Here is a 10802-nt window from a genome sequence, read left to right as displayed (position 1 = left end):
TCTTCTTTTATTTCACACGGATGCTGCACCCACAGAGGAATGTGGGATTGACGCGCGAGCTCCCCGTCGTTAGGGGTAGGAGCACCGCCCTAAGGGGGGCGGGTCCCCGCGCAGCTGCCGCCGCGCATGCTCGTCCAGAATCCCAGCGAACCACTTCCAGTGCCCGCCTCTCTGGGGGGAGGGGCAGCGCCCTAAGGGGGCGGGGTCCGCGAACAGCCAAGTCGCGCATGCTCTTCCCGACTGCCACCTCCCCCCGTTTCCACTACCCGCCTCTTTGGAGGGGGGCATCGCCCTCAAGAGGCGGGGTCCGCGCGTAGACGTAGCCGCACAGGCTCTTCCCGCCTGCCTCGTCCCGGTTTCCAGTGCCTGCCACTATGGGTGGAAGGGCACCGCCCTGAGGGGGCGGGGTCCTCGCGCAGTCTGCGCCGCGCATGCTCCTCCCGTCTCCCAGCGCCACAGCTAACTGTGCCCGACTCTTTGAGAGAAGGGGCATCGCCCTCGGGGGGCGGGGTCTGCGTAGACGTCACCGCGCATGCTCGTCCCGCCAGACCCCGCCTCCATTTCCCATGCCGGCCACTATGAAGGGCCATCGACCTCTGGGTCGGGGTCCGCGCGTATACGTCCCCGCGCATGCTCGTCCCTCTTGCTCGCTCCCCGCGCCCTTCGCCCCTGTTTGAAGTGCCCGCCTCTTTGGGGAGAGGGGCAGCGCCCTAAGGGGGCGGGGTCCGCGCCGCGCATAGTCGTCACGCCTGTTCCCCGCGCCTTCCCGCCCGTTTCAGATCCCGCCTCTGGGGGGAGGGGCAGCTCCCTAAGGGCGCGGTGTCGGCGCGGAGCCGAGCCGCGCATGCCCTTCCAGCTTGCTACCTCTGCCATTTACATTGCTTGCCTCTCTACGGGGTAAAGGCACCGCCCTAAGGGGTCGGGGTCTGCGCGCAGCCTATGGCGCGCATGTTCGTCCAACGGTCGATACCGTACACTTCCGGTGCCAGCTATCTTTACTTCTAACAGTGTTCACCCATCTAAGGCAGAGGAAGCTTTCCGCCTGCGCCTGGTCGTCGGTGCTTCCCACCCAGCCGCCGTCAAAGCCTTCTCCCCGTGACGCTGCCCTGCCTCTCCAAAGCCCTGCGCCGCCTGCAGGCGTCTTCCGACAGCGACTGCCCGCAGCCTCCTCCCGCCGTCTTCCTCACGCATGCCTGTCCTCGCAGCGGCAGCTCACGGTAAGCGGCCATCCCCAGGGGGCGGGCAGCGACAGGTCGAGGGTCGAGGAGGAATTGGGTGGGGAAGACGTCCGCTGCGGGAGGCTGCGGCGCCTCGCTGCTGGGGCGGAGTCCAACCCGCCTTCTTCAGGTGCGCCCTGAGAGGCGGCGGCGGAAGGCGGGGAGCGGGGTCTGTGGTGTGCCGTAGCATGGACGGGCGGCCTCTGTGGTGGGCTGTGGCGTCCGCAGCGGCGGGAGTGGGTGTCCGTGCGCGGGGCGGACCTCCAAGGCTGTTGTTGGCAGGTGTGCACCTAGAGGGCGAGGGCAAGGCAGTGGCCTTGAGAGTGGGAGGGCAGGGCAGCATCCAAGGCTGTTGATGGCGTTGGTTGGGGGTGAGAACTGGTGGTGGTGAGCGACAGTTGGCGGTGGCTGGCCGTGTCGTTTCGTGTCTGTTGGGGGTGGGGGCAACGTCGTAAGGGAACGGAGTCGCCCTCAACGGACGCCCAGCATGGCCCTCCATGTCGGGTGTCTGGTCGGTGGGCACGCAGGCATAGGCTCTGCGAGGGTGCATCCGCGGGGGTGGGGGGCCTCCTGTGCTCCCATACGGGTCAGCGTGGAAGGCCGGGGGTGTGTCAAGGTCCCTGGGGCTGCATTGCGCGGCCTGGCTCCCTGGTGAGTGCGTCGCTGTGGTGTCGGCTCCCCTCCATGTGTCTGTGTGTGTGGTAACACTTGCACGTGTGGTGTGGTGTTGTGTGTGTGTGTGTTAGAGCACTGTGCGGCCTAGGATAGATAGTGTGTTTCTGCGTGCCTGTGCACAGGAGAGCTTGAGGAGGGCACCTGGCTCCCCACAACCGCCTAGGAGGAGTCAGGTGGGGAGACTTTAGGGTGGGCTGCTGGGGAGATTGACCTCAGCAGGAAGTTTGAATAGTCACAGGTGAGAGCACCCTTCTCAACCCGTTGCACGAAGCAGGTTGCCTGCAAATCACGGCTTCCATTGTGACCCACCCTCCCTGCCTCCGAGAAGAAGCCATCTGCGAGTGGACTGCCCTTCTTAATGGAGAAGCCCAGTGGGTCAGGTTCACCCCCTTAGTGACATTTTTGTTTTCCCTACAAGGTCTCCACAGGGAACAACTTCGTCTTAAAGTCAACTCATGAAAGTTCTACTTGGTCCATGTCTGCACACATCTGCTCTCTACCTCAAGGGTCACATGAGGCAGGTAGGTAATTCCTTTTAGCATCCTTAGCAAGTCACCATTCAGTGTCCTTCCCAGTGTTCTCTGAGAAACCTCCATCCTGCTTTCCATGGTGGCTGCACCAACTTACAATTTCCTCCCAGAGCTACAGGTAGTTTTAACAATACTAGTAACTTTTATTTTAGTATGAATACCAACCTTTTTAATTCTTGCATTCCATGAGCATGAGATGCTTTGCGTTAACTTGCGTCACCTTCAGTTTCTTGCGTCAGTAATCTTAGCATCTTCAGAGTACAGCTCTGTCACCTCCTTGGTTAAACATCCTCCAGATCTCTTACTACTTTGGCTACAATTGCAAGTGGGATAGTTTTCTTACATTCTTTCTGCAAATTTGTTTTTTTATATATTTTTGTATATTCATTTTGTATCCTACAGTTTTACTGAATTCATTACTTAGTTTTAATTTTGTTGGACTCGTTAGAGTTTTCTAGATAGAGTGCCATGCCATCTGCAAATAATGGCAATTTTACTTACTCCTACTTACTCCTCACCAGTTTGGGGAGCTTTCTTTCTTTGATTTCTTTTTCTTTCTGATTGCTGTGGCGGGGACTTGTAGTAGTACTGTGTTGAAGAAGTGTTGAGAGCAGATATCCTTGTCTTGTTCCTGATCTTATAGGAAACATTTTCTGCTTTTCCCATTGTGATTTTGGCTGTGGGTAATTGAGTCATGTTCCCTCTCAACCCACTTTATTTTTAGAGATATTTATCATAAATTGATGTTGAATTTTGCCAAATGCTTTTTTCTGTATGTTTCAAGATGAACATAGAGTTGTGGTTTTTTTTTTTTGTATCGTTAATGTACAATTATTTGAACAACATTATGGTCACTAGACTCCCCCTGTCATCAAGTCCCCACCACATACCCCATTACAGTCACTGTACATCAGTGTAGTAAGATGCTATTGTTGGCAGTGTATACTGCCTCTCCCATGTCCCTCCCCACTACATTATGTGGGCTAATCATAATGCCTCCTTTCCCCCCTTATCCTTCCCTTCCCACCCATCCCTTCCCAGTTCCTTTCCCTTTGGTAACTGTTAGCCCATTCTTGGGTTCTGTGAGTCTGCTGCTGTGTTGCTCCTTCAGTTTTATTCTTTGTTCTTATACTCCATAGATCAGTGAAATCATTTGATACTTGTCTTTCTCCACCTGGCTTATTTCACTGAGCATAACACCCTCTAACTCCATCCATGTTGTTGCAAATGGTAGGATTTTTTTTCTTCTCATGGCTGAATAATATTCTGTTGTGTATATGTACCACTTCTTTACCCATTTATCTACTGATGGACACTTAGGTTGCTTCCATTTCTTGGCTATTGTAAATAGTGCTGAGATAAACATAGGGGTGCATATATCTTTTCCAAACTGGGCTCCTGCATTCTTAGGGTAAATTACTAGGAGTGGAATTCCTGGTTCAAGTGGTAATCCTGTTTTTTGAGAAACCTCCATACAGCTTTCCACAATTGTTGAACTAGCTTACTTCCTGCCAGCAGTGTAGGAGGGTTCCCCTTGCTCCGCATCCTTGCCAGCATTTGTTGTTGTTTGTCTTTTGGATGTTGGCCATCCTTAGTGGTGTGAGGTGATACTACCTCATTGTGGTTTTAATTGGCATTTCCCTGATGGTTAGTGATGTGGAGCATCTTTTCATGTGTCTGCTGGCCATCTGAATTTCTTTGGAGAATTGTCTCTTCATATCCTCTGCCTATTTTTAAATTGGGTTATATGCTTTTTAGGTGTTGAGGCATCTGAGTTCTTTATGTATTTTGGATGTTAACCCCTTGTTGGATATGTCATTTACAAATATATTCTCCCATACTGTAGGATGCCTTCTTGTTCTGTTGATGGTGTCCTTTGCTGTACAGAAACTTTTTAATTTGATGTAGTCCCATGTGTTCATTTTTGCTTTTGTTTCCCTTGCTCAAGGAGATGCGTTCAGGAAGAAGTTGCTCATGCTTATATTCAGGAGACTTTTGCCTATGTTGTCTTCTAAGAGTTTTATGGTTTCATGACTTACATTCAGGTCTTTGATCCATTTTGAGGTTACTTTTCTGTATGGGGTCAAACAATAGTCCAGTTTCATTCTCTTGCATGTAGCTGTCCAGTTTTGCCAACACCAGTTGTTGAAGAGGCTGTCATTTCCCCAGTGTATGTCCATAGCTCCTTTATCATGCATTAATTGACCATATATGGTTGGGTTTATATCAGGGCTCTCTAAGTTGTTCCATTGGTCTAAGGGTCTGTTATTGTGCCAGTACAAAATTATTTTGATTACTGTGGCTTTGTAGTAGAGCTTGAAGTCAGGGAGTGTAATCCCCTGTGCTTTATTCTTCCTTCTCAGTATTGTTTTGGCTATTTGGGGTCTTTTGTGGTTCCGTATGAATTTTAGAACGATTTGCTCTAGTTCATTGAAGAATGCTATTGTTATTTTGATTGGGATTTCATTAAATCTGCAGATTGCCATTTTGACAATATTAATTCTTCCTATTCATGAGCACGGGATGTGTTTCCACTTATTGGTATCTTCTTTAATTTCTCTTAAGAGTGTCCTGTAGTTTTCAGGGTATAGGTCTTTCACTTCCTTGGTTAGGTTTATTCCTAGGTATTTTATTCTTTTTGATGCAACTGTGAATGGAATTGTTTTCCTGATTTCTCTCTCTGCTAGTTCATTGTTAATGTATAGGAATGCCACAGATTTCTGCATATTAATTTTGTGTCCTGCAACTTTGCTGAATTCAGATAGTAGATCTAGTAGTTTTGGAGTGGATTCTTTAGGGGTTTTTTTTTTGAGCAATATGTCATCTGCAGACAGGGACAGTTTGACTTCTTTCTTGCCAATCTGGATGCCTTTTATTTCTTTGTGTGGTCTGATTGCCATGGCTAGGACCTCCAGTACTATGTTGAATAAAAGTGGGGAGAGTGGACAACTTTGTCTTGTTCCTGATCTTAAAGGAAAAGCTTTGAGCTTCTCGCTCTTAAGTAAATATTGGCTGTGGTTTTGTCATATATGTCCTTTATTATGTTGAGGTACTTGCCCTCTATACCCATTTTGTTGAGAGTTTTTATCATGAATGGATCTTGAATTTTGTCGAATGCTTTTTCAGCATCTATGGAGATGATCATGTGGTTTTTGTCCTTTTTGTTGATGTGGATGATGTTGATGGATTTTAATACACTTTACTTTGAAGACAGTTTCAGGTTCACAGAGAATTTGCAAAGGTATTGCAGGATTTCACTGTTTGCTCCGACTACTTCCCCTCTTACCATCCCACATCATAGTTCCTTGTTATAATTAATGAAACAGTGTTGCTGCCTTGTAACCATCCACCATCCTTTCTTTTTCTCAGTTTTCCCTACTAGTTCCCTTTCTCCCCTAAGACCCCACTCAGGATACCACATTACATTTAGTGATCTCGTCTCCCTAGGACGCTCTTTGTTAGAGTTTCTGAGACATTCTTTAGTTTGGATGATCCTTATTATTTGCATGATTATTTGTCATCAGTTTTGAATTTCTCTCCGGTTGGATTTAACCTGAAGTTTTTCTTGTGATCACTTGGAGTTGTGTTTTCTGGGGGAAGAAGGCCACAGAGGGCAAGTACTGTTCACAGTACCTCCTGTCAATGGCATGTGCTCCAAAGGCTTAGATTGTTGATGGCCCAAATGGTAGGATTTGTTTTCTTTCTTATGGCTGAGTAATATGCTGCGCTGTGTGTATGTGTGTTACACATCTTTACCTATTCATGTATCTATGGACATTTAGGCTGCTTTAGGTTATATCTTAGCTATTGTAAGTAATGCTGCAATGAACATAAAGATCACTTATGTCTTTTCAGATTATTATTTTCATTTTCCTTGGGTAAATTCCTAAAGCAGAATTGCTGGATTATATGGTATTATATTATTTTTAACTGTTGAAGGAACCCACGTGCTGTTTTCAATAGTGGATACACCAGTTCACACACCCAGCAATAGTATATGTGGGTTTCCTTCTCTCCACGTCCTTGCCAGCCGTTGTTATTTTTTGTCTTTAATTTGAACTTGCCATTCTAATATTTGAATTGAGATCTCATTGTGGTTTTGATTTGCATTTTCCTGATGCTTAGTGATACTGAGAATCTTTGCATGTGTTTGTTGGCCAACTATACATCCTTTTTGGAAAAAGGTCTATTCAGGTCCTCTGTCCATTTTTTTAATTGGTTGTCTTTTTGATAGTGAGTTGTATGAGTACTTTGCATGTTTTGGATGTTAACCCCATATTGAATATGTCATGTTCGAACATCTACCATTCAGTAGGTTATTCTTCTGTATGGTTGATGGTTTCCTTCGCTGTATAGAACATTTTAGTTTGATGTAGGTGCCATGTGTTTGTTTTAGCCTTTGTTGTCCTTGACTGAGGAGAGAGAGAAAAATATCGCTAAGGCCAGAGTCAGAGAGCTTGCTGCCTGTGTTTTCTTCTGGAAATTTTATGTTTCAAGTCCTGCATTTAAGTCTTTAATTCACTTTGAGTTTGTTTGTATATATTCTTTAGGGAAGTGGTCCATGTTTTGCATGTAGCAGTCCTGTATAACCAATACAGTTTACTGAAGAGACTTTTCTCATTATGTATTTTTACCTCCAATTTTAACTGACCATGTAAGTGTGGGTTTAATTCTGGGCTCTCTATATTTTGTTGCATTGATGTAAGCATCTGTTTTTGTGCCAATACCGTATTGTTTTGATTACTGTACTTTGTAGTATACCTAGAAGCCTAATACTTCCATAATACTTGTTTCTTAGTATTGCTCTGGCTCTTTGGGGTCTTGTAGTTCCACACAAATTTGGGAATGGTTTGTTTTAGTTCTGTGAAAAATGTGATTGGTAGGTTTTTTTCAGGGTTCTAATCTTTATTCTTTTTTGGTAAAGGGGTTAATGTGGTATAAACATCAAATTATAAAGTAATTCAGTCAAAGGGATGGAATTACAGCGTAGGTAATGTAGCTTATAACCTTGTAGTAGTAGCTTTGTATGCTGTTAGTACTTTGATAGAGATTGCATTGAATCTCTAGATTGCTTTTTGTAGTGTTGACATAACTATTAATTCTTCCAGCCCATAAGGGTAGTTTCTTTCCATTTACTTGCGTAGTTTTAAATTCCTTTCATCTATATTTTATGGTTTTGAGCATTTAGTCATTTGACTTCTGTGGTTCAGTTGATTCCTAGGTATTTTGTTCTTTTTGATGCAGTTGTAAGTAGGAATGATTTCATAATTTCTCTTTCTTGTAATTTATTATTAGAGCATAGAAATGCAATGGACTTGAATATTGCTTTTGTATCCTTCACCTCAACTGAATTCACTTATTAGTTCTATTGCGTTTGTAGTGAAGGCTTTCGAGTTTTCTGTATATAGTATCAAGTCATCTGCAGATAGTGACAGTTTAACTACTTCCTTTCCAATTTGGATATATTTTATTTTTCTTTCTTAATTGCTAACACTGGGATTTGAGTATAATGCTGAACAAAAGTGGCAAGAATGTGCATCCTTGTCTTGTTCCTATTAGAAGAAAGCTTTCAACTTTATACTGTGGAGTCTGATAGGTGTGGGTGTGTCATATTGGCTGTTATTATGTTTAGGTGTGTTCTGTCTCTACACACTTTGTTTAGAATTTTTATGAGTGGATGTTGAATTTTGTCAAATTAAGTTTTCTCCATCTGTTGAGATTATCATGATTTTTATCTTTCATTTTGTTAATGTGACATGTCAAATAGATTAATTTGTGGATATTGAACTAACCTTGCATCCCCAGAGTAAATCCCACTTGATCATGACACATGACCCTTTTATTGTGTTGTTGAAGTCCTCCGTCTGGTCTTGGCCTGTGTGCGACCTCCTGGAAATGGTTTCCTTCAGCCTGGTCCTCCCTCCCCTCATGAATTGGTATCTCAGTGTCCTATTTAGTGACTTACTGTGACTGGTTACAGCCAGCGTCTGCCTTGTTTACTTAGCTGTTTGCTTACTTATCATTGGTGGTCTCTCCATGCTGAAGACTGGTTTTGCTTGCATGATTCTATCCCCAGGGCCTAGCACTGCAGTGAGCATAGTGTAGGGAGTAACATTGTTTTGAGTATTGTGATACAATGAGTTATATGAAATATATACTTGGTCATTCAGTGACCCAAATACATATCCCAGATATATTTGGTCCTCGTCCACACTTCCTGAAATCACTGCGGAGCCTTAAAGATTGAATGGGTGTCTTGTCATGTTAATGAGAGACTTTTAGACCTGACCCAGTGGTGGGGGCTGAAGGTTGAATCAGCCAATGACCAGTGATATAGACAATGCAGCCCTCAGCAAAACCCACGAGAAGGGCACATTTCTTTCCCTTGGATCCAGCTTCTCTGTCAAGAGAGAGCTTCCACACTGTGGAACCAAAAAATTCCATGCCCCACAGAGCCAGTCCCCAAGTTCCAAGCTCCACAAGAATAGAAGCTCCTTTATTTGGGAGTTTGCCCTATGTACCTCTTTATTTGTCTGTTAACTTGTATCCTTTATAGTACCCTTTATTAAACTGGCAAATGTGTTTTAAGTTCTGTGAGCTGCTCTAGCAAATAAATTTAATCTAAGCTGGAGTTCATTGGACCCTCAAATCTGTAGCTGGTTCTTCAGCAGTACAGGGAACTGCCTGGGGCCTGGGACAGGCTTCTGGAATTGGGGGTGGTGGGAAGTCTTGTGGGATGGAGCCCTTAACCTGAGGATTCTAGTGCTGTCTCTGGGCAGATAGCATCAAAATTGTTGAGTTCTCAGACATGCTGCTGGTGTTTAAGAATTGCTTGGTGTGTGTGAGGCAACCTGCTCTCTCTCTCTCTCTCTCTCTCCCCCTCCCTCTCTCCCTCTCCCTCTCCCTCTCCCTCTCTCACACACACACACACACACACACACGCACACATACACACGCTCACGTGCGCCTTGTTGGAATCATGCCTGCAAACTCAAATGGAGTTTGTACCATGATGTGTATGAGAAAACAGATTTGGTGTTAGGGTGGGTACTGGGATTTGTTAGAACGGCCCAGGCTCTCAGAAATATGTGAGTTTTGAAGAGAAAGAATGAAAGGCAGGGGATGAGGAGCCTTTGATGCCTGGATGGCTGTGCACACACCCTTCACATGAAGGTGCAGCTGCACTGCTATCGGTTACTAAAGGTACAAGTTACCAGTGGAATTTAGAAATGGCCGTGGCCCCAGTTCCTGTGGAGTTGGCTTCTTGGGTAGGTAAGGAAATGCAGACTGGTAAGAAGCAGGCTAAATATTCCATTCTATGGTTGTTTTTAACTGGAACAGCCAAAAAGAAAACAAAAAAAAAGGGCTTGATGCTGAACCAGGGTGAGATTTGGTTCAATCTGAGCTTCAGCCATTAGCCTCAAAGCTGCCCAGAAAGGGAAAATTATGTCAGAGGAACAGCAAGTACCTCTTAAGACCTCTAGTCATGTAGGGGGCGGAGAAAACCAGGAAATGTGTGGAAGGAGGGGATACAGTGTAAAGGAACCGGTCATTGTGTAGATCGGCATCACCAGCTTCCTGAAGAATCTTTAGTAAAGTGCGTTGTGAGAGCCACCAGTTTGGGGCTGTGTCCAGTTTTGAATGCTTCGGAGTGGAAGGGCATGTTTGGGCTGATACAGGACCCTCCACTCACTCTTGGACAATTCCAGAGGGCTATTACGTAATGCAGACACACAGGAGGTTCTTCCCGAGGGGACAGACAACCTGGTGGACTGGATAAGAGCCCCTGTGAGGTGTGGTTATCTTGAGAAGGGGGCTGCCCAGCTGCCCCTGTAAATGCCAGATGGAACACCCCAGAAGACATAGCAGATAGGCTTCATATGCAGGCCACGTGGGATAGGCTTTAGGATGACAAAGATACTCCCCCACTGAATATTCCTGTTACACACGTTATGTTGAATGCTGTGATCAAGGTACCCCTGTTATGTGGGCACCCCATGTAATGTTACTGCTATAATGTCAAACAACAGTTTGAGGAGCCTTATGAGATTTGTTTTCTCAGCTTCCCTTTGGATCTTATGATACCAAGAACATTACCATAGTTAAGAAAATAGGGAGGGACAAAAGAGAGAGGCAGGGGACTCCACCCAATTGAGTGGAAGTTTTTAGATGTTTATGGAAAAATTGGGTGAATCCAACAGACACTGATGGGGTGACAACAAAGTTGTTAATGTAGCACTTCCAGAAATTGGGTGGGCCAGTGGGAACCCCTATTCCACCAACATTACATCAGCCCCAAAACTGCTCTGTGTACCCCAGTTTGGAGGAATTTGAAAAGCCTGAAGGCCAAGATTACAGTGAGAAACCTGACCAGGGATTG

The 10802-nt window shown here is 45.5% G+C and overlaps 1 protein-coding gene across 1 annotated transcript in view; it reads left to right on the top strand.

Moving 5' to 3' along the window:
• The first annotated feature begins 532 nt into the window (after positions 1–532).
• The window catches only part of LOC118969721 (uncharacterized), a 76353-nt gene continuing 66083 nt past the window's right edge, over positions 533–10802 (top strand). The window contains exons 1-3 of the mRNA XM_073240024.1: positions 533–614; positions 814–1217; positions 2311–2413. Coding sequence (XP_073096125.1) covers positions 533–614; positions 814–1217; positions 2311–2413 — 589 coding nt within the window. The remainder of the gene's footprint in view (positions 615–813; positions 1218–2310; positions 2414–10802) is intronic.

Source organism: Manis javanica, chromosome 6 (genome assembly GCF_040802235.1).
Source record: "Manis javanica isolate MJ-LG chromosome 6, MJ_LKY, whole genome shotgun sequence".
NCBI lineage: Eukaryota > Metazoa > Chordata > Mammalia > Pholidota > Manidae > Manis > Manis javanica.
Note: the sequence above shows the minus strand (reverse complement) of the source record. Positions and strands in the feature narration are given on the sequence as shown.